Genomic DNA, 19,412 nt, shown 5'->3' with positions numbered 1-19,412 from the left:
TCACTGCCAGCCTTGGGGTACCCTAAGACCCCCTGTCCCCCCCTACCGCCCTCTGCCGGCCCTGCACCCCACTGCCAGCCCTACTCCCTTACCCTCCACTCCCTGCCCCCTACCGTCCTCTGACAGCCTTGGGGTCCCCCTGAGAGCCTGTTGTCACCCCACTGCCAGCCCTGCCCTCCCCTGCCGGCCCCCACCACCCTTGAGGTCCCCCTGACACCTCCCTGCCCCCACTCCGAATCTCGGGGTCCCCACTGCCAGCCCTGTCCCCCACTCGCAGACCTGCTCCCCTACCGCGCCTGCCCCCCATTGCCAGCCCCGGGAGTCCCCACAGCCAGCTTCAGAGTCCCCCTGCTTCCCCCCCCCCCGCGCCAACCTTGGGGCCCCCCCAAGACCCTCACTGCCCCCACTCCCAGACCTGCCCCCTTACCGTCCTTCCGGCCCTGGGCCCCCCACTGCCCTCGCATCCTGTGCCCCCTGCCGGCCTTGGGCCCCACTGCCCCCCTCTCCAAGCCCTGGGTCCCCCGGCTACCGTCACTGCCCCAGCTGCAAGACCTGCCCCCCTGCCGCCCCCCTACCGGCCCGCGGGCCCCCCTGCCGCCCCCCCATCAGCTGTTTCTCTTTCTCTTCGGTCCCCAGCGCGCTGCTTCCGCGAGTTCTCGGCCGGGCCCCGCCCGCTGAAGGGTGAGAACCCCCGCGCCGGCCCCCCTGCAGCCCCCGACCCACCCCAGGCTCCCCCTAGGCCGACCCCAGGCCCCTCCCGCCGGCCTCCTGCACCCCCCCGCCGACCCCACTGCTTCCCTCGACCCCTTCCCCGGCCCCCCTTCACCCTCCCGACCCATCCCAGGCTCACCGTGCACCCGCCTTCCCCCCCTAGACTCGCCCCAGGGCCCACCCTGCACTCCCCGCCCCCTGCACCTCCAGCAGCCGCTCGGCCCCCCGACGCCAGGTCAGCCCCCCCGCCGCCCGCCCCTGGGGCTCTGGGGGACCGGGGTACAGGGCTGATGTCGCGGGGTGGGGGATCACGGTATGGGGCGGGGGGCTGGCCGGGGAAGATTGGGGTACGGGGGAGCTGGCCAATGGGATCTGGGTGTGGGAGGCTGGCTCGGGATATCAGGGTACAGTGGGGGGCTGGCTGGGGGGTATTGGAGTATGGGGGAGTGTGGGTTGCGGAATCAAGGTAAAGCGGTGGCTGGCTGGGGGATATCGGGGTACAGTAGGAGGCTGGCTGGGGATATCGTGGTAAGGTGGGGGCGGGTTGGGGATATTGGGGTATGGGGGGCTGGCTGGGGATGTCTGGGTACAGTGGGAGTCTGGCTGGGGGTATTGGGGTGTGGGGGAGGGCGCGTTGAGGATATGGGTGTACGGGGGGCTGGTTGCAGGAATCGGGTATGGGTGGGGGCGGATTGGGGGAATCAGGGTACAGTGGAAGGCTGGCTGGGAATATGGGGGTACAGGGGGTTGGTTGCAGGGATTGGGGTATGAAGGTGCTTGCCGGGGGATATCGGGGTATGGGGGCCAGCTGGGGATGTCAGGGTACGGGGGTTGGTTGCAGGGATTGAGTTACAGAGGGGCTGGCTGGGGTTTATCAGGGTATGGGGGTTGATTGCAGGGTTCAGGGTATGGAGGGGCTGGCCGGGGGATATCAGGGTATGGGGGGTTGGTTGCAGGGATCGGGGTACAGGGGCCGGCTGGGGATATCAGGGTATGGGGGTTGGTTGCAGGGTTCAGGGTATGGAGGGGCTGGCCGGGGGATATCAGGGTATGGGGGTTGGTTGCAGGGATCAGGGTATGGAAGGGCTGGCCGGGGGATATTGGGGTATTGGGGGTTGGTTGCAGGGATCGGGGTATGGAAAGGCTGGCCGGGGGATATCGGGGTATGGTTGCAGGGATCGGGGTATGGAAGGGCTGGCCGGGGGATATTGGGGTATGGGGGGTTGGTTGCAGGGATCGGGGTACAGGGGCCGACTGGGGATATCAGGGTATGGGGGGTTGATTGCAGGGATCGGGGTACAGGGGCCGGCTGGGGATATCAGGGTATGGGGGTTGGTTGCAGGGTTCAGGGTATGGAGGGGCTGGCCGGGGGATATTGGGGTATGGGTGAAGGCTGGCTGGGGATATGGAGGTCCGGGGGGGCTGGTTGCAGGAAGCGGGGTATGGGGCCAGCGGGTTAACCCTTCGCTCTGCTCCAGGCCAGGTCATGGCGCAGGCACCTCCTCCCCTCGGGGAGCCCCAGTTCCTGCAGCTGCGGGAGGAGCTGGTGCGGGCGCTGGCCCAGAGCCCGGGGGACCTGCACCCCGAGACTGTCCAGCAGCTGGTTGAGGCTCCCCTGCCCCTCCACATCAAGTATCGGGAGATCGACGCCCAGGGCATCCTCCACGCCAACATGCAGGGGCAGGTAGCGCTGGGCTGGGGGGGGGTTAGTGGTAGGGCTGGGGGGCTGGGGAGTGGAGGGGGTGTTGGGGGGTAGATGGAGGAGTTGGGGGGCAGGCATGGGGTGCTGGGGAGGGGAGGAGCCACTGGGGACAGATGGGGGGAGTTAGGGGGCTGGGAAGGGGAGGGGGAAGTCCTGTTGGGGGCAGGAATGAGGGGCTGGGGAGCAGGCATTGGGGGCAGATGGCAGGTGGGGGGAGTTGGGGGGCAGGGCTGGGGGGCTGGGAAGGGGAGGGGGCATTGAAGGCACTGAAGAGGGTCAGCGGCAGTGGGGCTGGGAGGGGGGTTGGGGTTGAAAGAGGGGGACTGGGGGAGGGGCAGAGTGGGGGTAGGGGAGGGATTGGGGGCTCTGGGTGGGAGCAGAGGGGCAGAATGGGGGATCCTGGTGGGAGGGGAGTTGGGGGGGCTGTGGAGGAAATGGGGGGCAGGGTATCTGCTCTGGGGTGCCCCTCATGCCTCCCCCGTCACCCCCTAGCCCCCGGCCTGCCTGCGAACCATCTCCACAGCCCTCAACATTCTGGAGAAATACGGGCGCAACCTGCTGAACCCCCTGAAACCCCGCTTCTGGCGCGGGGTCAAGTTCAACAACCCTGTCTTCCGCAGCACGGTCGACGCCATCCAGGTGAGACCCCGGCCCTCGAACCCCCCCAGTGCCCTCTGAATCCCCCCAGCCCCCCCCAGGGCTCGGCTCGCCCAGCCCCTGAGCCCCCCGGGCCCCAGATCGCCAAGTCCCTGAGCCCCCAGAACCACCCCGGCTCCTGAACCCCCCGCCCCCAGATCACCCAGCTACACTGAACCCCCCAGCCCCTGAAACCCCTCGGATCACCCAGCCCCCCCGAACTGCAATACCCAACAACCTTGTCGTCTTCAGCATAGATGAAGCCAGGTGACAACCCCCAAATCCCGCATTCCGGTCTGCTGAACCGCCCAACTCCTGAACCCCACTCACTCCCTGTACCCCAGTATCCAACAACCCCGTCTTCTGTAGCACGGTCAACACCATACAAGTGAGACCCCAAGCCCCAAATCTTCCAGTCCCAAGAGTACCGACACCCCTGCCCCCCACAAATCTCCCAGCCCCATGGGTACCGACACCCCCACCCCACAAATCTCCCAGCCCCACGGGTACCGACACCCCCACCCCACAAATCTCCCAGCCCCACGGGTACTGACACCCCAGCCTCCCCAAATCTCCTAGTCCCGCGGGTACTGACAGCCCGCCTCCCCAAATCTCCCAGCCCCAAGGGTACTGACACCCCTGCCCCCCAAATCTCCCAGCCCCCCAGGTACCGGCACCCCAACACCCCAAATCTCCCAGCCCCGAAAGTACCGACACCCTCGCTCCCCACAAATCTTCCAGCCCCATGGGTACCGACACCCCCGGCCCCACAAATCTCCCAGCCCCCCAGGTACTGACACCCCAACACCCCCAATCTCCCAGCCCCGAAGGTACCGACACTCCCGTCCCCCCAAATCTCCCAGCCCCCGGTTACCAACCCCCTAGTTACACCCCAGCCCCCAGGTACCCACCCACCAGTCACCCCCCAGCCCCCCCATATCTCCCAGCCCCCCAGGTACCCACCCGCCGGTCACCCTCCAGCCTCCCCATATCTCCCAGCCCCCCAGGTACCCACCCGCTGGTCACCCCCGAACACCCCCATATCTCCCAGCCCCCAGGAACCCACCCATCGGTCACCCCCTAACCCCCCCATATCTCCCCAGGTACCAACACCCCCATCCCCCCAAATCTCCCAGCCCCCAGTTACCAACCCCCTAGTTACACCCCAGCCCCCAAGTACCCACCCGCCAGTCACCCCCCAGCCCCCTCATATCTCCCAGCCCCCCAGATACCCCCCCGCATGTCCCCCCCCAGCTGCCCCATATCTCCCAGCTTCCAGGTACTCACCCGCCGGTCCCCCCGAGCCCCGGTGCTAACGCGGCTCCCCGCAGGGCGGGCGGGACGTGCTCCGGCTCTATGGCTACACGGAGCAGCAGCCGGACGGGCTGAGCTTCGCCGAGGGGCTGGAGGAGCCGGACGCCCGGCGCGTGGCCTCTGTCACCGTGGACGTGGTCCTGCTGCGGGCCGAGCTCAACCTGCTGCTCTCGGTAGGGGGCGCTGGGGGACAGGGAGCGGGGTGGGGGCTGAGCAGGGGGCCATGGGGCAGGGAGCGCGGTGGGGGCTGAGCAGAGGGCGCCGTGGGGCAGGGAGTGGGGTGGGGGCTGAGCAGGGGGTGCTGTGGGGCAGGGAGTGGGGTGGGGGCTGAGCAGGGGGAGCAGGGGACGCCGTGGGGCAGGGAGCAGGGTGGGAGCTGAGCAGGGGGTGCCGTGGGGCAGGGCGAGGGGGGGCAGGGCGGAGGCTGAGTCTCATTGTGGCTTTTCTATTTCAGAACAATCACCCGAACCCCGATATCCTGCAGGGAATGCTGCAGGGGGGGCAAGAGGTGAGGGGAGCAGGTGGAAGATGGTCTGGAGGAGGCAAGGGTGGGATGGAAGGGGGTCGGGGGCTGGGGCAGGGCTAGGGGAGATGGGGTCCGGGGCTGAGGCAGGGCTGGGGGGTCGGGTGGATCGAGGGGGTCGGCTGGGCCTGTCACCCCTTCATCTCTTCCAGGTGACCCTGATCCCGGACTCGGTGCCCATCCACGACACAGCGCCCCCCGGAGCCCTGCCCCAGACAGGTGCGTGCCACAGGGGTGCCATGGGGAGTGGAGCACAGGGAGCTCTGGCTGTGGGGAGAGCGTGGGGGGAGCTGTGGGGCTGAGGAATGGGGGTTCCATGGGGCACGGGGGCACTGGCTGTGGAGACAGCGTGGGGGGTGGTGTGGGTAGTGGGGGGCTGGGGAGTGGGGGCGCTGTGGGACACAGGGGGCTCTGGCTGTGGAGGGCGCTGTGGGGTCGGGAGCGGAGGAGCTGGGGGGGCACTGGGGAGAGTGCGGGGGCACTGTGGGGCTGAGGAGTGGGGGTGCTGTGGGGCAGGGCGGTGGGGACTGGGAGCGAGGGAGCACTGGCTGGAGGGCATGGGGGGCCGGGCTGTGGGATGATCCCTCTCTCCTGCCCCGCAGGGCCGGCCCCCCCGGCCACCTGCCTGCTGTGTGGGCTGGAGCCAGCATCCCTTCTCTGCCCCGAATGCAACCAGAGCCTCTGCCCCGAATGTGACCGTCTCTTCCACAAGCACCCAGCCCGGGCCCAGCACCGGCGCCTCTCCGTGGGGGAGCCAGGCTTGGGGGCCGGGCCCCCTGCACAGAGGTAACGCGGATCCCCTTGAACTACCCCGCCCCCAGGATACGGGGACCCCCTGAACCCTGTTCTGCCCCATATAATGGGCCCCCTCTGTGACCCCCTGAGCCCCCTGGTAATGGGGACCCCCTGAGCCCCCCAGGACTTGGGTACCCCCTGAACCCTGTCCTACCCCCAGGCAATACATGAATTACAATTACAAATGAATTGAAAGGTTTCTTTTCTCTTTAACACCCAAACTGCAAAATAAACAAATGACCGTTCAGACTGAAATCCCAGGAAATAAAACCTGAAATAAATTGAAACTAAAAATAAAAATCACATATTTGCCCTAGTACTAAGGAAAAGGCCCCCAAAGTGTTATTTCAGTGAAAGCCAGACCTAAAACAGGACATTTCAGACGCTTTCAATGTTACTAAACAAAGAAGAAAAAACAAAAACCCCACAAGATCAGGTGAATTACAATTCAAAAAGAAACCAAGTGAAATTAAAAATTAAATTGAAAATCAAAATCAAAAATGTCCATGTTTGACGAATGTTTCATAACAGTTTTGCCATAAAGCGCCGTGCGTCCGAAGCGAACCAGACCCCCGCCCCGCGGTTAATCAAAGGGAAGTTTTCCGTCCTTGGTCTCCCTTCTTTTCTCTCTCGTGAAGAAAGACAATGGTCAAATACTCGAATGGCTGAACAGTAACCTCGGGGGAAACAACAAACGAAACACAAATTCACTGGGAAATAAAACGCCGAGTGCACGAATTCGATTCACCATTCAATACTAGAAAAGAGTCAATTGAAAATAGAAATGAAAAGTGTCCAGTTTAAAACCCAGGGTTTAATATTCAAGAATAAAAGGAAGGAAAACGCCCCCGACCCCCCGAATGGGTGGCTTGAACACGGGCGCCAGTTTTCCAGGCTGGGTTTTCAATTAAACGTCCAAATTCGGGAGGCCGACGGGCGTGGCACCGGGGGGACCCGGCACCGGGGGGACCACCCAGCTGCCCGCACCCCAACACGGCAAGTCCGTGACTGGGACCCCGCTCGCCCGCGGAGTCCGGCTCCATTCGGACAACAGGGCCCTCGGTTCGGGGGACCCCCTGCCTAACCCCAATCTCCCCTTCCCCAGGTATTGGGGACCCCCAGACAGTTGTGACCCCCAACCCCCAATCCAATTTCCAGGGCTCCCGGCCCTTTAAAACCCCAGAGGATTCTGGGATGTTCCATTCGGTTGCCAGGAGAGGGCGACAGTTGCCCCAGAGCATTATGGGTCCCTGTTTGGGCCGGGCCAGGGGGGAGCAGAGGTGGGGGAGGGGAGGGGGTGTCGCAGGGGATGTTGGGGGCAGTGGGGATTGGGGGTGCAGGACTGGGGGTTCAGTGCAGATTTGGGGTGCAGGGTGAGGGTGTGGGGTGCAGTGGGGATTGGGGTGCAGGGTGAGGGGAGTGGGGGGCTGTAAGGATTGGGGTGCAGGAATGGGAGTTCAGTGCAGATTTGGGGTGCAGGGTGAGGGTGTGGGGTGCAGTGGGGATTGGGGGTGCAGGGTGGGGGCAGTGGGGGGCTGTGAGGATTGGGGTAAAGGAATGGGGGGCTGTGGGGTGCAGGGTGGGGGCATGGGGAGATCTGTGGGGATTTGGGGGGCCCTACCCATCTCTTCCCCCCCCTTCTCTCTCCTCAGCCTGTCCATGGTGCCGTCGGAGCCCCCGGTCGCCCGCCCGGACCTGCCCCCCAAGCCGCGCCTGCCCTGGCGCTGTGCCGCCTGCCGTGCCCCCAATGAGGCGCGGGCCGTGCTGTGCATGGGGTGCGACCGGCCCCGCGGCTGCCCCACGCCCCCCAACCCCCTGCCCGAGGGGGACACCCCCCGGGGGGCCTGGGCCTGCCAGACCTGCACCTTCCTCAACCCTGGCCCCACCGTGCTATGTGCCATGTGTGAGCGCCCCCGGCTGGCCGGCCGGCCCGGCGCCTCCGACCCCCAGCATCCCCTGGATGGCCCTCCGGTGCCCACGCAGGTAAGGGGGGGGTGCCCCTCGCTCCCAACCCGCAGCCCCCGCTGGGCCTGGCCTCCCCCCCCCGGTGCCCCTCGCTCCCGACCCGCAGCCCCTCGCTGGGCCTGGCCTCCCCCCCCCCCGGTGCCCCTCGCTCCCGACTCGCAGCCCCCGCTGGGCCTGGCCTCCCCCCCCCGGTGCCCCTCGCTCCCGACCCGCAGCCCCCGCTGGGCCTGGCCTCCCCCCCCCGGTGTCCCTCGCTCCCGACCCGCAGCCCCTCGCTGGGCCTGGCCTCCCCCCGCCCCGGTGCCCCTCGCTCCTGACCCGCAGCCCCCGCCCTCCATTAACCACTTGCTCCCCCCAGGCCGAGGGGGCCCTGGGCTGGCAGTGTGAACACTGCACCTTCTGGAACCAGCTGCCTGGGCGGGTGTGTGAGGTTTGTAACCGGACCAGCCAGCTTGGGGGCCCCCTCCAAGAAGAGAAGGGACTCCGGCGTCCGGGCAAGCCCCACCCCCTCTCACCAGAGGAGGTGGAGCGTCGACGGCAGGAGAAGCTGCGAGAGGATGGGATGAAGCTGGTGGCCATGATCCGGGTGAGTGGCCCCACCCCCTTTCCATAGGCCCCTCCCTTTGCCCTTGAAAAAAATCTGTAGACCCTACCCTCTCCCTGAATTGCCTTGAAGCTCCTCCCCCTCTTGTGCCTGTCTCCCGTGCAGGCCCCGCCCCTCCTCTGCACAGACCAACCCGACTCTTCCCTTTCCATCATCGGGGGCGGAGCCAGCCGGAAACCCCTTCTAACCCCGCTCTCTCTAACCCCGCCCTCTCCCAGACGAGGAGGCGGGGCTCTCTCTAACCCTGCCCTCTCCCCAGGAGGCGGAGCTGGCGGGGGTGCCCCCGGAGGAAGTGGGGGCAGCGCTGCGGTACTCGGGGACGGAGCTGCCCCTGCCCTGGCTGCGCTCGGAGCTGCCCGCAGTGCTGGACGCGGTGGTGGAACAGGCCACGGAGCGGGGGGCGGGTCCCGAGCTGGGTGCCATCACCCAGCAGGAGGCTCGAGCTGCCTGGACCCAGAGCCAGGGCGACCTGGACGAGGCCGTGAGCCGCTGCCTGAGCGCCCGGCACAGCAAGGTGGGGGCGGGGCTTGGATGGGAGGGGAGGAGCAGAACTTGTGGGGCAGGGAGGGGCTTGTAGGGGAGGAGCGGGACCTGGGGAGGTGAGGGGTGGGTCCTTGGAGGGGGAAAGGGTTCTGAGGCAGGGGAAGGGGAGGGCTTGAGGGGCGGGGCCTGGGAGGGGCTTATGGGGGAGAGGAGAGGAGAGGAGAGGAGAGGGGAGGGGGGGGGCCCAGTGCCGTGTCCGGGGTCCCATCTCTCCCCCCTGCAGGTGCGGGAGCTGGCGGCGCTGGGGTTCGGAGAGCGGGGGCCGGTGCTGCAGGCGCTCTACCAGAACGGGGGCGACCTGTGGGGGGCCCTGATGGAGCTGCAGCGCCTCCAGCTGGAGCCGTTCCACCGGCGCATGTGGGAGCCGGCCGAGCCCGAGATCGACTTCCACGCGCCTGACCGGCAGGTCAGAGCCGGGGGTGGGGGGATCTGGGGGAAGTCTGGGGGTGGGAGCGAGGGGGGAACCAAGGGGCATGGGGGGGGCCATGGGGGCTGTGGGCAGGAGGGAAGCAGGGGGCATGGGGGGGGCCATGGGGGCTGCAGGCGGGAGGGAACTAGCGGCCATGGGTGGGCCATGGGGGCTGCAGGTGGGGGGGAAGCAGGGGGCATGGGGGGGCCGTGGGGGATGCGGGCGGGGGGAAGCAGGGGCCATGGGGGGGCCGTGGGGGATGCAGGCGGGGGGAAGCAGGGGACATGGGGGGTGACATGGGGGCTGCGGGCGGGGGGAAGCAGGGGACGGGGAGGCCATGCAGGCTGCGGGCGGGGGGGAAGCAGGGGGCACGGGTGGGCCATGGGGGCTGCGGGCGGGGGGGAAGCAGGGGGCATGGGTGGGCCATGGGGGCTGCGGGCGGGGGGGAAGCAGGGGGCATGGGGGGGCCGTGGGGGATGCAGGCGGGGGGAAGCAGGGGACATGGGGGGTGACATGGGGGCTGCGGGCGGGGGGGAAGCAGGGGCCACAGGGGACCCAGGGGTGCTGACTCCCTCTCCCCCCAGGCCCTGCTGCGGCGGTTGCTGGCCTCGCTGGGGCTGCCCAGCTGGGGACGGGCGGAGCTGGTGCTGTCGCTGGCGCGGGAGCAGGAGGCGGCGGGGGGCCGGGGGGGGCGGGCGGCCTTGGCCGACATCGTGGACGCCGTGCGGGCCTCCCCCGACCGCGACTTCATCAAACGCCTGCTCAACTGGGAGTGCGCCGTGTGTGGCTGGGCGCTGCCCCGCAACCAGGTACCCCCGCCGGGCGCTGCACCCCCCCGCCGGCCAGGCCTAACCCCCCCGCCGGGCGCTGCACCCCCACGCCGGCCAGGTCTAACCTCCCCGCCGGGCGCTGCACCCCCCTGCCGGCCGGGAGTGATCCCCCCCGCCGGGCGCTGCACCCCCCCGCCGGCCAGGCCTAACCCCCCCCAGGCGCTGCACCCCCCCGCTGGCCAGGCCTAACCCCCCCGTTGGGCGCTGCACTCCCCTGCCGGCCAGGCCTAACCCCCCCGCCGGGCGCTGCACCCCGCCGCAAGGCATCGATTCCCAGCCCCCATCTGATCCGCGCCCCCCCAGACGAGTCCCCAGACGCGTTCCCCCCGACACATCCCCCCCCAGCCGGGCCGATTCCCAGCCCCCATCTGACCCACGGCACCCCCAGACGAGTCCCCAGATTTGTGTCCCCTGCCGGATGCATCCCCCCCAGACATGTGTCCCCCCCCCACAACGCATCTCCCTTGCGGGGCTGATTCCCGGCCCCGTCTGACCCGCGGCCCCCCCAGACGAGTCCCCAGATGCCGCCCCCCCATACATCCCCCCCAGCCGGCCCCATCTGACCTGCGTCCCCCCAGATGCAGTCGCTGACGTCCTGCGAATGCACCATCTGCCCCGACTGCTTCGCGCAGCATTTCACCATCGCCGTGAAGGAGAAACACATCACGGACCTGGTGTGTCCGGCCTGCGACGCGCCCGACCTGAGCGAGGAGACCGAGGTGCTGGGCTACTTCTCCACGCTGGACATCCAGGTACCGCCCCCGATCCTCCCCAGGGCCCCTGATCCTCCCCTGATCTTCCCTGAGCCCCCCCCCCCCCCCCCAAATCCCTGACCCGAGCCGCTGGGCTGCTTCTCCACGCTGGACATCCAGGTACCGCCCCCGATCCTCAACCGGGGCCCCCCGATCCTCCCTGACCGCCCCCCCCCCGAATCCCTGACCCGAGCTGCTAGGCTGCTTCTCCACACTGGACATCCAGGTACCGCCCCCGATCCTCCCCAGGGCCCCCCGATCCTCCCTGACCGCCCCCCCCCCGAATCCCTGACCCGCGCTGCTGGGCTACTTCTCCACACTGGACATCCAGGTACCGCCCCTGATCCTCCCTGGGGCCCCCTGATCCTCGCCGGGGCCCCCCAATCCCCCCCATCCTCCCTGAGCCCCCCCGAATCCCTGACCCAAGCTGCTGGGCTGCTTCTCCAGGCTGGACATCCAGGTACCAGCTCCCTGGAGCCCCCCAAACCCCCAGCCCCGCCAAATCCGGTGGACATGCAGGTTCCAGGGGACCCCAAAACCCACTCCCACCCCCTAGTCCCCCTGAACCCCCACAGCTGTGGCCCTCATGCCCAGGTATTGGGGTGACCCTGCGCCCCAGCCACACACACCCCCTGGGGTGAGCCCCCATTCCATGCCTGGGAGCCCCCCTGCACCCAGCCTGGGGGGTGGGGCACCCCTAAAAGACCGGGGAGTCCCAGAAGCCCCGGCTCACCCCTTCCCTGCCCCCCAGCTCCGTGAGTGCCTGGACCCCGAGACCTACGAACTGTTCAGCAAGAAGCTGACGGAGCGGGAGCTCATGCGGGACCCCAAGTTCCAGTGGTGCACCCATGTGAGTGGGCGGGGCCCCAGGGCCGGGGGCGGGGCCAAGCCAGAACGCTGCTGGGGGCTGAGTGCCAGGGCTGGGCCGGAACTCTAGGGGTGGGGCCAGTGGACAAGGGTGGGGGCTGGGGGCACAGGGTGGGGTGGGCTTGGTGGGGGGGGGAAGAGGAGGACATATGCGACAGGGGAGGGGCAGGATTCTGGGGGGTCTCTCGGGGGGGCTGTGGGGGTCTCTTGGTGCGCATCTGCGGGGGAGTCTCTGAGGGGAGGCTGGGGGGGGTTTCTCAGGGGATTGGGGGGGTCTCTCTGTCTCACCCCCCCTTTCCTCCCAGTGCTCGTTCGGGTTCATCTACGAGTCGGAGCAGGCGGCCGCCCAGTGTCCCCAGTGCAACCAGAGCTTCTGCGTCCACTGCAAGCGCGCGGTGAGGGGGGGGCTGCAGGGGAGGGGGCGGAGCCAGGCCGGGGGGCGGGGGGGGACACACGCCGACAAGAGGCAGAAGCTCCAGTGTCGGGTAGTTCCGCAGGCTCTGGGGGGGTCAGGGTAGGCAGAGTGGCGGGGGGCTGGGCATGGAGGAGCAGGGGGGACTGTGTGGGTGGTGGTGGGGCCCTCCGAGACCACGTTGACCCCCACGTCTCTTCCCCCCCCCAGTGGGAGCCACAGCACCAGGGCCTGTCGTGCCAGGAGTTCCAGGAGTGGAAGAGAACCAACGACCCCCAGTACCAGGCGCAGGGGCTGGCGGTGTACCTGCAGGAGAACGGGATCGGTGAGCCCCCCGTGTCCCCCCCACAGCCCCCCAACCCACCCCCCAGTACCAGGCCCCCCGCATCCCCCCCACAGCCCCCCACCCGCCCCCTGCCCCCCAGTACCACGCGCAGGGGCTGGCAGTGTTCCTGTAGAATGGGATCGGTGAGCCCCCTGTCCCCCGCACACACTCCAAGCCCCCCTGCTCTTTGGCCCCCTCTCCCGTCTCCCCCCCCGGGGGCTGCTGGGTTGGGGGGCGGCTCCTGCCCCCCGCTTGACCTCCCCCACCTCTCTCTCTCTCTCTCTCGCCAGCATGCCCCAAGTGCAAGTTCCCGTACGCGCTGGCCCGGGGGGGCTGCATGCACTTCCAGTGCTCCCAGTGCCGGCACCACTTCTGCAGCGGCTGCTACGGGGCCTTTCACACCAAGAATGTGAGGGGGGGCCAGGGGGCTGTGTGGTGGGCGGTTGGGTTGGTTGGGTGGGGGTGTGTTGTGGGATTATCAGGTGGTGCGTTCTGTTGGGGGTTGTGATGGGGTGCGGGTGTTGGGTTGGTTGTTGGGTGTGGGGCTGTCAGGGGTTGTGAGGGGGACGGGGTTTGTGTTGTAGGGTTGTTGGGTGGGGTGCTGTGAGGGTGTAGGGTTTGTTGCTGGGTGTTGGCTTAGGATGGGGGTGTGGTGCAGGGTTGTAGGGCACGGGTGTTGCGTTGGGTGTTGGGTGTGGGGCTGTCGGGGGTTGTGGGGGGAAAGGGGGTTGTGTTACATTGTGGGGATGCAGAGGGATGGGGTTGTGTTGTGGTGTGGGGCTGTAGGGGGGACATGGGGGGTCATGGGGGTTGTGCTGTTTAGCGGTGCGGGGCTGTCAGGGAGGTGGGGGGCGGGGCTGTCGGGCGAGGTGGGGGGTTGTGTAGCAGTGTGGGGCTGGCGGGGGGCGGGGCTGGCGGGGGAGGCGGGGGGTTGTGTAGCGGTGTGGGGCTGGCGGGGAGGCGGGGAGGAGGCGGGGGGTTGTGTAGCGGTGTGGGGCGGGGGGCTGGCGGGGGGTTGTGTAGCGGTGTGGGGCTGGCGGGGAGATGGGGGGCTGGCGGGGGGTTGTGTAGCGGTGTGGGGCTGGCGGGGAGGTGGGGGGCGGGGATGGCGGGGGAGGCGGGGAGTTGTGTAGCGGTGTGGGGCTGGCGGGGAGGTGGGGGGCTGGCGGGGAGTTGTGTAGCGGTGTGGGGCTGGCGGGGAGGTGGGGGGCTGGTGGGGGGTTGTGTAGCGGTGTGGGGCTGGCGGGGCGGTGGGCGGCTGGCGGGGGGTTGTGTAGCGGTGTGGGGCTGGCGGGGAGGTGGGGGGCGGGGCTGGTGGGGGAGCCGGGGGGTTGTGTAGCGGTGTGGGGCTGGCGGGGAGGTGGGGGGCTGGCGGGGGGTTGTGTAGCGGTGTAGGGCTGGTGGGGAGGTGGGGGGCGGGGCTGGCGGGGGAGGCGGGGGGTTGTGTAGCGGTGTGGGGCTGGCGGGGAGGCGGGGAGGAGGCGGGGGGTTGTGTAGCGGTGTGGGGCGGGGGGCTGGCGGGGGGTTGTGTAGCGGTGTGGGGCTGGCGGGGAGGTGGGGGGCTGGCGGGGGGTTGTGTAGCGGTGTGGGGCTGGCGGGGAGGTGGGGGGGGCTGGCGGGGGAGGCGTGGGGTTGTGTAGCGGTGTGGGGCTGGCGGGGAGGTGGGGGGCTGGCAGGGCTGGCAGGGGGTTGTGTAGCGGTGTGGGGCTGGCGGGGAGGTGGGGGGCGGGGCTGGCGGGGGAGGCGGGGGGTTGTGTAGCGGTGTGGGGCTGGCGGGGAGATGGGGGGCTGGCGGGGGGTTGTGTAGCGGTGTGGGGCTGGCGGGGAGGTGGGGGGCGGGGCTGGCGGGGGAGGCGGGGAGTTGTGTAGCGGTGTGGGGCTGGCGGGGAGGTGGGGGGCTGGCGGGGAGTTGTGTAGCGGTGTGGGGCTGGCGGGGAGGTGGGGGGCTGGTGGGGGGTTGTGTAGCGGTGTGGGGCTGGCGGGGCGGTGGGCGGCTGGCGGGGGGTTGTGTAGCGGTGTGGGGCTGGCGGGGAGGTGGGGGGCGGGGCTGGTGGGGGAGCCGGGGGGTTGTGTAGCGGTGTGGGGCTGGCGGGGAGGTGGGGGGCTGGCGGGGGGTTGTGTAGCGGTGTGGGGCTGGTGGGGAGGTGGGGGGCGGGGGAGGCGGGGGGTTGTGTAGCGGTGTGGGGCTGGCGGGGAGATGGGGGGCTGGCGGGGGGGTGTGTAGCGGTGTGGGGCTGGCGGGGAGATGGGGGGCTGGCGGGGGGTTGTGTAGCGGTGTGGGGCTGGTGGGGAGGTGGGGGGCGGGGCTGGCGGGGGAGGCGGGGGGTTGTGTAGCGGTGTGGGGCTGGCGGGGAGATGGGGGGCTGGCGGGGGGGTGTGTAGCGGTGTGGGGCTGGTGGGGAGGTGGGGGGCGGGGCTGGCGGGGGAGGCGGGGGGCGGGGCTGGCGGGGGAGGCGGGGGGTTGTGTAGCGGTGTGGGGCTGGCAGGGAGGTGGGGGCGGGGCTGTCGGGGGAGGCGGGGGGTTGTGTAGCGGTGTGGGGCTGGCGGGGAGGTGGGGGGCTGGCAGGGGGGTGTGTAGCGGTGGGGGGCTGGCGGGGCGGTGGGCGGCTGGCGGGGGTGTGTGTAGCGGTGGGGGGCTGGCGGGGCGGTGGGCGGCTGGCGGGGGGGTGTGTAGCGGTGGGGGGCTGGCAGGGAGGTGGGGGGCGGGGCTGTCGGGGGAGGCGGGGGGTTGTGTAGCGGTGTGGGGCTGGCGGGGCGGTGGGCGGCTGGCGGGGGGTTGTGTAGCGGTGTGGGGCTGGCGGGGCGGTGGGGGGCTGGCAGGGGGGTGTGTAGCGGTGGGGGGCTGGCGGGGAGGTGGGGGGCTGGCAGGGGGGTGTGTAGCGGTGTGGGGCTGGCAGGGCGGTGGGCGGCTGGCGGGGGGTTGTGTAGCGGTGTGGGGCTGGCGGGGAGGTGGGGGGCTGGCAGGGGGGTGTGTAGCGGTGTGGGGCTGGCGGGGAGGTGGGGGGCTGGCAGGGGGGTGAGTAGCGGTGTGGGGCTGGCAGGGCGGTGGGCGGCTGGCGGGGGGTTGTGTAGCGGTGGGGGGCTGGCGGGGAGGTGGGGGGCGGGGCTGGTGGGGGAGCCGGGGGGTTGTGTAGCGGTGGGGGGCTGGCGGGGAGGTGGGGGGCGGGGCTGGTGGGGGAGCCGGGGGGTTGTGTAGCGGTGTGGGGCTGGCGGGGAGGTGGGGGGCTGGCAGGGGGGTGTGTAGCGGTGTGGGGCTGGCAGGGCGGTGGGCGGCTGGCGGGGGGTTGTGTAGCGGTGTGGGGCTGGCGGGGAGCTGGGGGGCTGGCAGGGGGTTGTGTAGCGGTGTGGGGCTGGCAGGGAGGTGGGGGGCGGGGCTGGTGGGGGAGCTGGGGGGTTGTGTAGCGGTGTGGGGCTGGCGGGGAGGTGGGGGGCTGGCAGGGGGGTGTGTAGCGGTGGGGGGCTGGCGGGGCGGTGGGCGGCTGGCGGGGGGGTGTGTAGCGGTGGGGGGCTGGCGGGGCGGTGGGCGGCTGGCGGGGGGGTGTGTAGCGGTGGGGGGCTGGCAGGGAGGTGGGGGGCGGGGCTGTCGGGGGAGGCGGGGGGTTGTGTAGCGGTGTGGGGCTGGCGGGGCGGTGGGCGGCTGGCGGGGGGTTGTGTAGCGGTGTGGGGCTGGCGGGGCGGTGGGGGGCTGGCAGGGGGGTGTGTAGCGGTGGGGGGCTGGCGGGGAGGTGGGGGGCTGGCAGGGGGGTGTGTAGCGGTGTGGGGCTGGCAGGGCGGTGGGCGGCTGGCGGGGGGTTGTGTAGCGGTGTGGGGCTGGCGGGGAGGTGGGGGGCTGGCAGGGGGGTGTGTAGCGGTGTGGGGCTGGCGGGGAGGTGGGGGGCTGGCAGGGGGGTGAGTAGCGGTGTGGGGCTGGCAGGGCGGTGGGCGGCTGGCGGGGGGTTGTGTAGCGGTGGGGGGCTGGCGGGGAGGTGGGGGGCGGGGCTGGTGGGGGAGCCGGGGGGTTGTGTAGCGGTGGGGGGCTGGCGGGGAGGTGGGGGGCGGGGCTGGTGGGGGAGCCGGGGGGTTGTGTAGCGGTGTGGGGCTGGCGGGGAGGTGGGGGGCTGGCAGGGGGGTGTGTAGCGGTGTGGGGCTGGCAGGGCGGTGGGCGGCTGGCGGGGGGTTGTGTAGCGGTGTGGGGCTGGCGGGGAGCTGGGGGGCTGGCAGGGGGTTGTGTAGCGGTGTGGGGCTGGCAGGGAGGTGGGGGGCGGGGCTGGTGGGGGAGCTGGGGGGTTGTGTAGCGGTGTGGGGCTGGCGGGGAGGTGGGGGGCTGGCAGGGGGGTGTGTAGCGGTGGGGGGCTGGCGGGGCGGTGGGCGGCTGGCGGGGGGGTGTGTAGCGGTGGGGGGCTGGCGGGGCGGTGGGCGGCTGGCGGGGGGGTGTGTAGCGGTGGGGGGCTGGCAGGGAGGTGGGGGGCGGGGCTGTCGGGGGAGGCGGGGGGTTGTGTAGCGGTGTGGGGCTGGCGGGGCGGTGGGCGGCTGGCGGGGGGTTGTGTAGCGGTGTGGGGCTGGCGGGGCGGTGGGGGGCTGGCAGGGGGGTGTGTAGCGGTGGGGGGCTGGCGGGGAGGTGGGGGGCTGGCAGGGGGGTGTGTAGCGGTGTGGGGCTGGCAGGGCGGTGGGCGGCTGGCGGGGGGTTGTGTAGCGGTGTGGGGCTGGCGGGGAGGTGGGGGGCTGGCAGGGGGGTGTGTAGCGGTGTGGGGCTGGCGGGGAGGTGGGGGGCTGGCAGGGGGGTGAGTAGCGGTGTGGGGCTGGCAGGGCGGTGGGCGGCTGGCGGGGGGTTGTGTAGCGGTGGGGGGCTGGCGGGGAGGTGGGGGGCGGGGCTGGTGGGGGAGCCGGGGGGTTGTGTAGCGGTGGGGGGCTGGCGGGGAGGTGGGGGGCGGGGCTGGTGGGGGAGCCGGGGGGTTGTGTAGCGGTGTGGGGCTGGCGGGGAGGTGGGGGGCTGGCAGGGGGGTGTGTAGCGGTGTGGGGCTGGCAGGGCGGTGGGCGGCTGGCGGGGGGTTGTGTAGCGGTGTGGGGCTGGCGGGGAGCTGGGGGGCTGGCAGGGGGTTGTGTAGCGGTGTGGGGCTGGCAGGGAGGTGGGGGGCGGGGCTGGTGGGGGAGCTGGGGGGTTGTGTAGCGGTGTGGGGCTGGCGGGGAGGTGGGGGGCTGGCAGGGGGGTGTGTAGCGGTGTGGGGGCGGTGGGCGGCTGGCGGGGGGTTGTGTAGCGGTGGGGGGCTGGCGGGGCTGGTGGGGGAGCCGGGGGGTTGTGTAGCGGTGGGGGGCTGGCGGGGTGGGGGGCGGGGCTGCCAGGGGGAGGGGGGTTGTGCTGTTGTGTAGCTGTGTCTCCCCCCCAGAAATGCCCGGTGCCCTCGTGCCCGGTTCGCCAGTCCCTGCACGGGCACCACCCCCGCGACTGCCTCTTCTACCTGCGCGACTGGGACGTGGGGCGGCTGCAGCACCTCCTGCAGGTCGGGGGGCACGGGGGGATCCGGGACGGGGGGTGGGCCCTGAGGGGTGTTGGGAGGACGGGGGGGTCCAGGGGCAGGGGTGATGGGGGGGGGAGCTGGGGGTTGGGGGGGGGTGACCATTGGGGGGCAACTGTGGGTCTCACTCTTGACCCCCCCCCAGGATAACAGCGTTGTCTTCAACACGGAGCCCCCCACTGGGACCCGCCCGGCACCTGGAGGTGAGAGCAGGGGATTGTGGGTAACCGGGCAATTATGGGTAACTGGGCTATGGGCCCCTGGGTAGGGGCTTGTGGGTAACCAGGTGAGATTGCCGCCTCCCCCCCGGGCAGGGGGTTGTGGGTAACCAGGTGAATTCGCCCCCTCCCCCCAGGCAGGGGATTGTGGGTAGCCGGGGCACTGGTGTTACCCATCATGCCGTGCGTGCCAGGTGGGTGCCGCGTGATGGAGCAGAAGGAGACGCTGGCCGGGCTGCGGGACGAGGCCTGCGGGAAGGAGACGCCCCCCGGCTACGCCGGCCTCTGCCAGTGAGTGGGGGGGGGCTGTGGGGCATTCGGGTGGTCGGGAGGGCTGGAGTGGAGAGGGGTTATGTGGGAGATTGGGGGACTTGGGAGATCAGGAGGACTAGGGATGTGGGGGCTGGTGAATCGGGGGCTGGGGGGACACATGGGGCAGGGGTAGGTGAGGGAGCTGGGGGTGCCAGCAGGGGTGCTGGGGGATCTGGGGGAACGCGGGGGGCTGACCCCTGTCCCCCCTAGGGCGCACTACAAGGAGTTCCTTGTGAGCCTGATCAATGCCCAGGCGCTGGGGGGACGTCTGGGGCGCAGGGGGATCTGGGGGGGACACGGGGGGTGAGTGCCGGCTGAGCCCCGTCCCCCCTAGGGCGCACTACAAGGAGTCCCTGGTGAGCCTGATCAATGCCTGGTCGCTGGGGGGACGTGTGGGGTGCTGGAGGGACGTGTGGGGCGCTGGGGGATCTGGGGGGGAGGCAGGGGGATCTGGGGAGGACACGGGGGGGCGAGCGCCGGCTGACCCCCGTCCCCCCTAGAGCGCACTACAAGGAGTACCTGGTGAGCCTGATCAACGCCCGGGCGCTGGACCCTGCCCGGCTCTACTCCCTGCCCGAGCTGGAGACCGTCTACCGGCGCCACCAGGGGGCGCTGCCCCCCCGGCCCCCCGGGGAGCCCGAGGACACCTACCATGGGCGTCTGCTGCAGGTACCAGCCCCACGGGGTGGGGGGCCTAGGGAGCTCAGCAGGGACCCCAGGGGAAATTGTGGGGGGCTGAGGTCTGGGGGTCGGGGAGGTGATACGCCTGAAGGGAGGAGCCAGGGGCACAGGCTGGGCGGCTGGGAATCTTGGGGGGCTAATGGGATGACCCCCTCACTCCCCTCTCTGCCCCCCACAGAAGCTGATGGACGAGGTGCCCCTGGGCCCCAAGATCTTGCGGCAGCGGCAGTGACCCCTCCGGACGGACGGGGGCGGGGGGCTGGGCTGGAAGATTTGAGAAGATGCTGCTGTGCAGGGAGGGGAGCAGATTGGGGGGGATGA

General features: G+C 70.6%; 1 protein-coding gene across 3 annotated transcripts; it reads left to right on the top strand.

Annotated features, from left to right (window-relative positions):
* The first annotated feature begins 604 nt into the window (after nt 1-604).
* RNF31 (ring finger protein 31) lies at nt 605-19,397 on the top strand. Of its 3 annotated transcripts, none has more exons than XM_074969940.1 (22): nt 605-681; nt 2,190-2,395; nt 2,906-3,052; nt 4,381-4,536; nt 4,818-4,871; nt 5,039-5,105; nt 5,489-5,672; nt 7,334-7,664; nt 8,005-8,232; nt 8,510-8,764; nt 9,017-9,199; nt 9,787-10,011; nt 10,611-10,784; nt 11,536-11,634; nt 11,957-12,046; nt 12,274-12,388; nt 12,679-12,797; nt 17,752-17,865; nt 18,026-18,083; nt 18,293-18,389; nt 18,911-19,079; nt 19,270-19,397. In XM_074969940.1, exons 2-22 carry the CDS (start codon nt 2,198-2,200, stop codon nt 19,321-19,323), a joined length of 3,117 nt encoding a protein of 1,038 aa, XP_074826041.1. In that variant the 5' UTR covers nt 605-681; nt 2,190-2,197; the 3' UTR covers nt 19,324-19,397. The 3 variants fall into 3 exon arrangements, with proteins under 3 accessions (XP_074826041.1, XP_074826043.1, XP_074826042.1); XM_074969941.1 differs by lacking the exon at nt 605-681 and adding an exon at nt 890-946; XM_074969942.1 differs by lacking the exon at nt 4,818-4,871.
* The last annotated feature ends 15 nt before the right edge of the window (nt 19,398-19,412 follow it).

The sequence above is a fragment of the Natator depressus genome, chromosome 13, assembly GCF_965152275.1.
Source record: "Natator depressus isolate rNatDep1 chromosome 13, rNatDep2.hap1, whole genome shotgun sequence".
NCBI classification, from domain to species: Eukaryota; Metazoa; Chordata; order Testudines; family Cheloniidae; genus Natator; species Natator depressus.
This window is presented reverse-complemented; position numbering and strand designations above follow the sequence as displayed.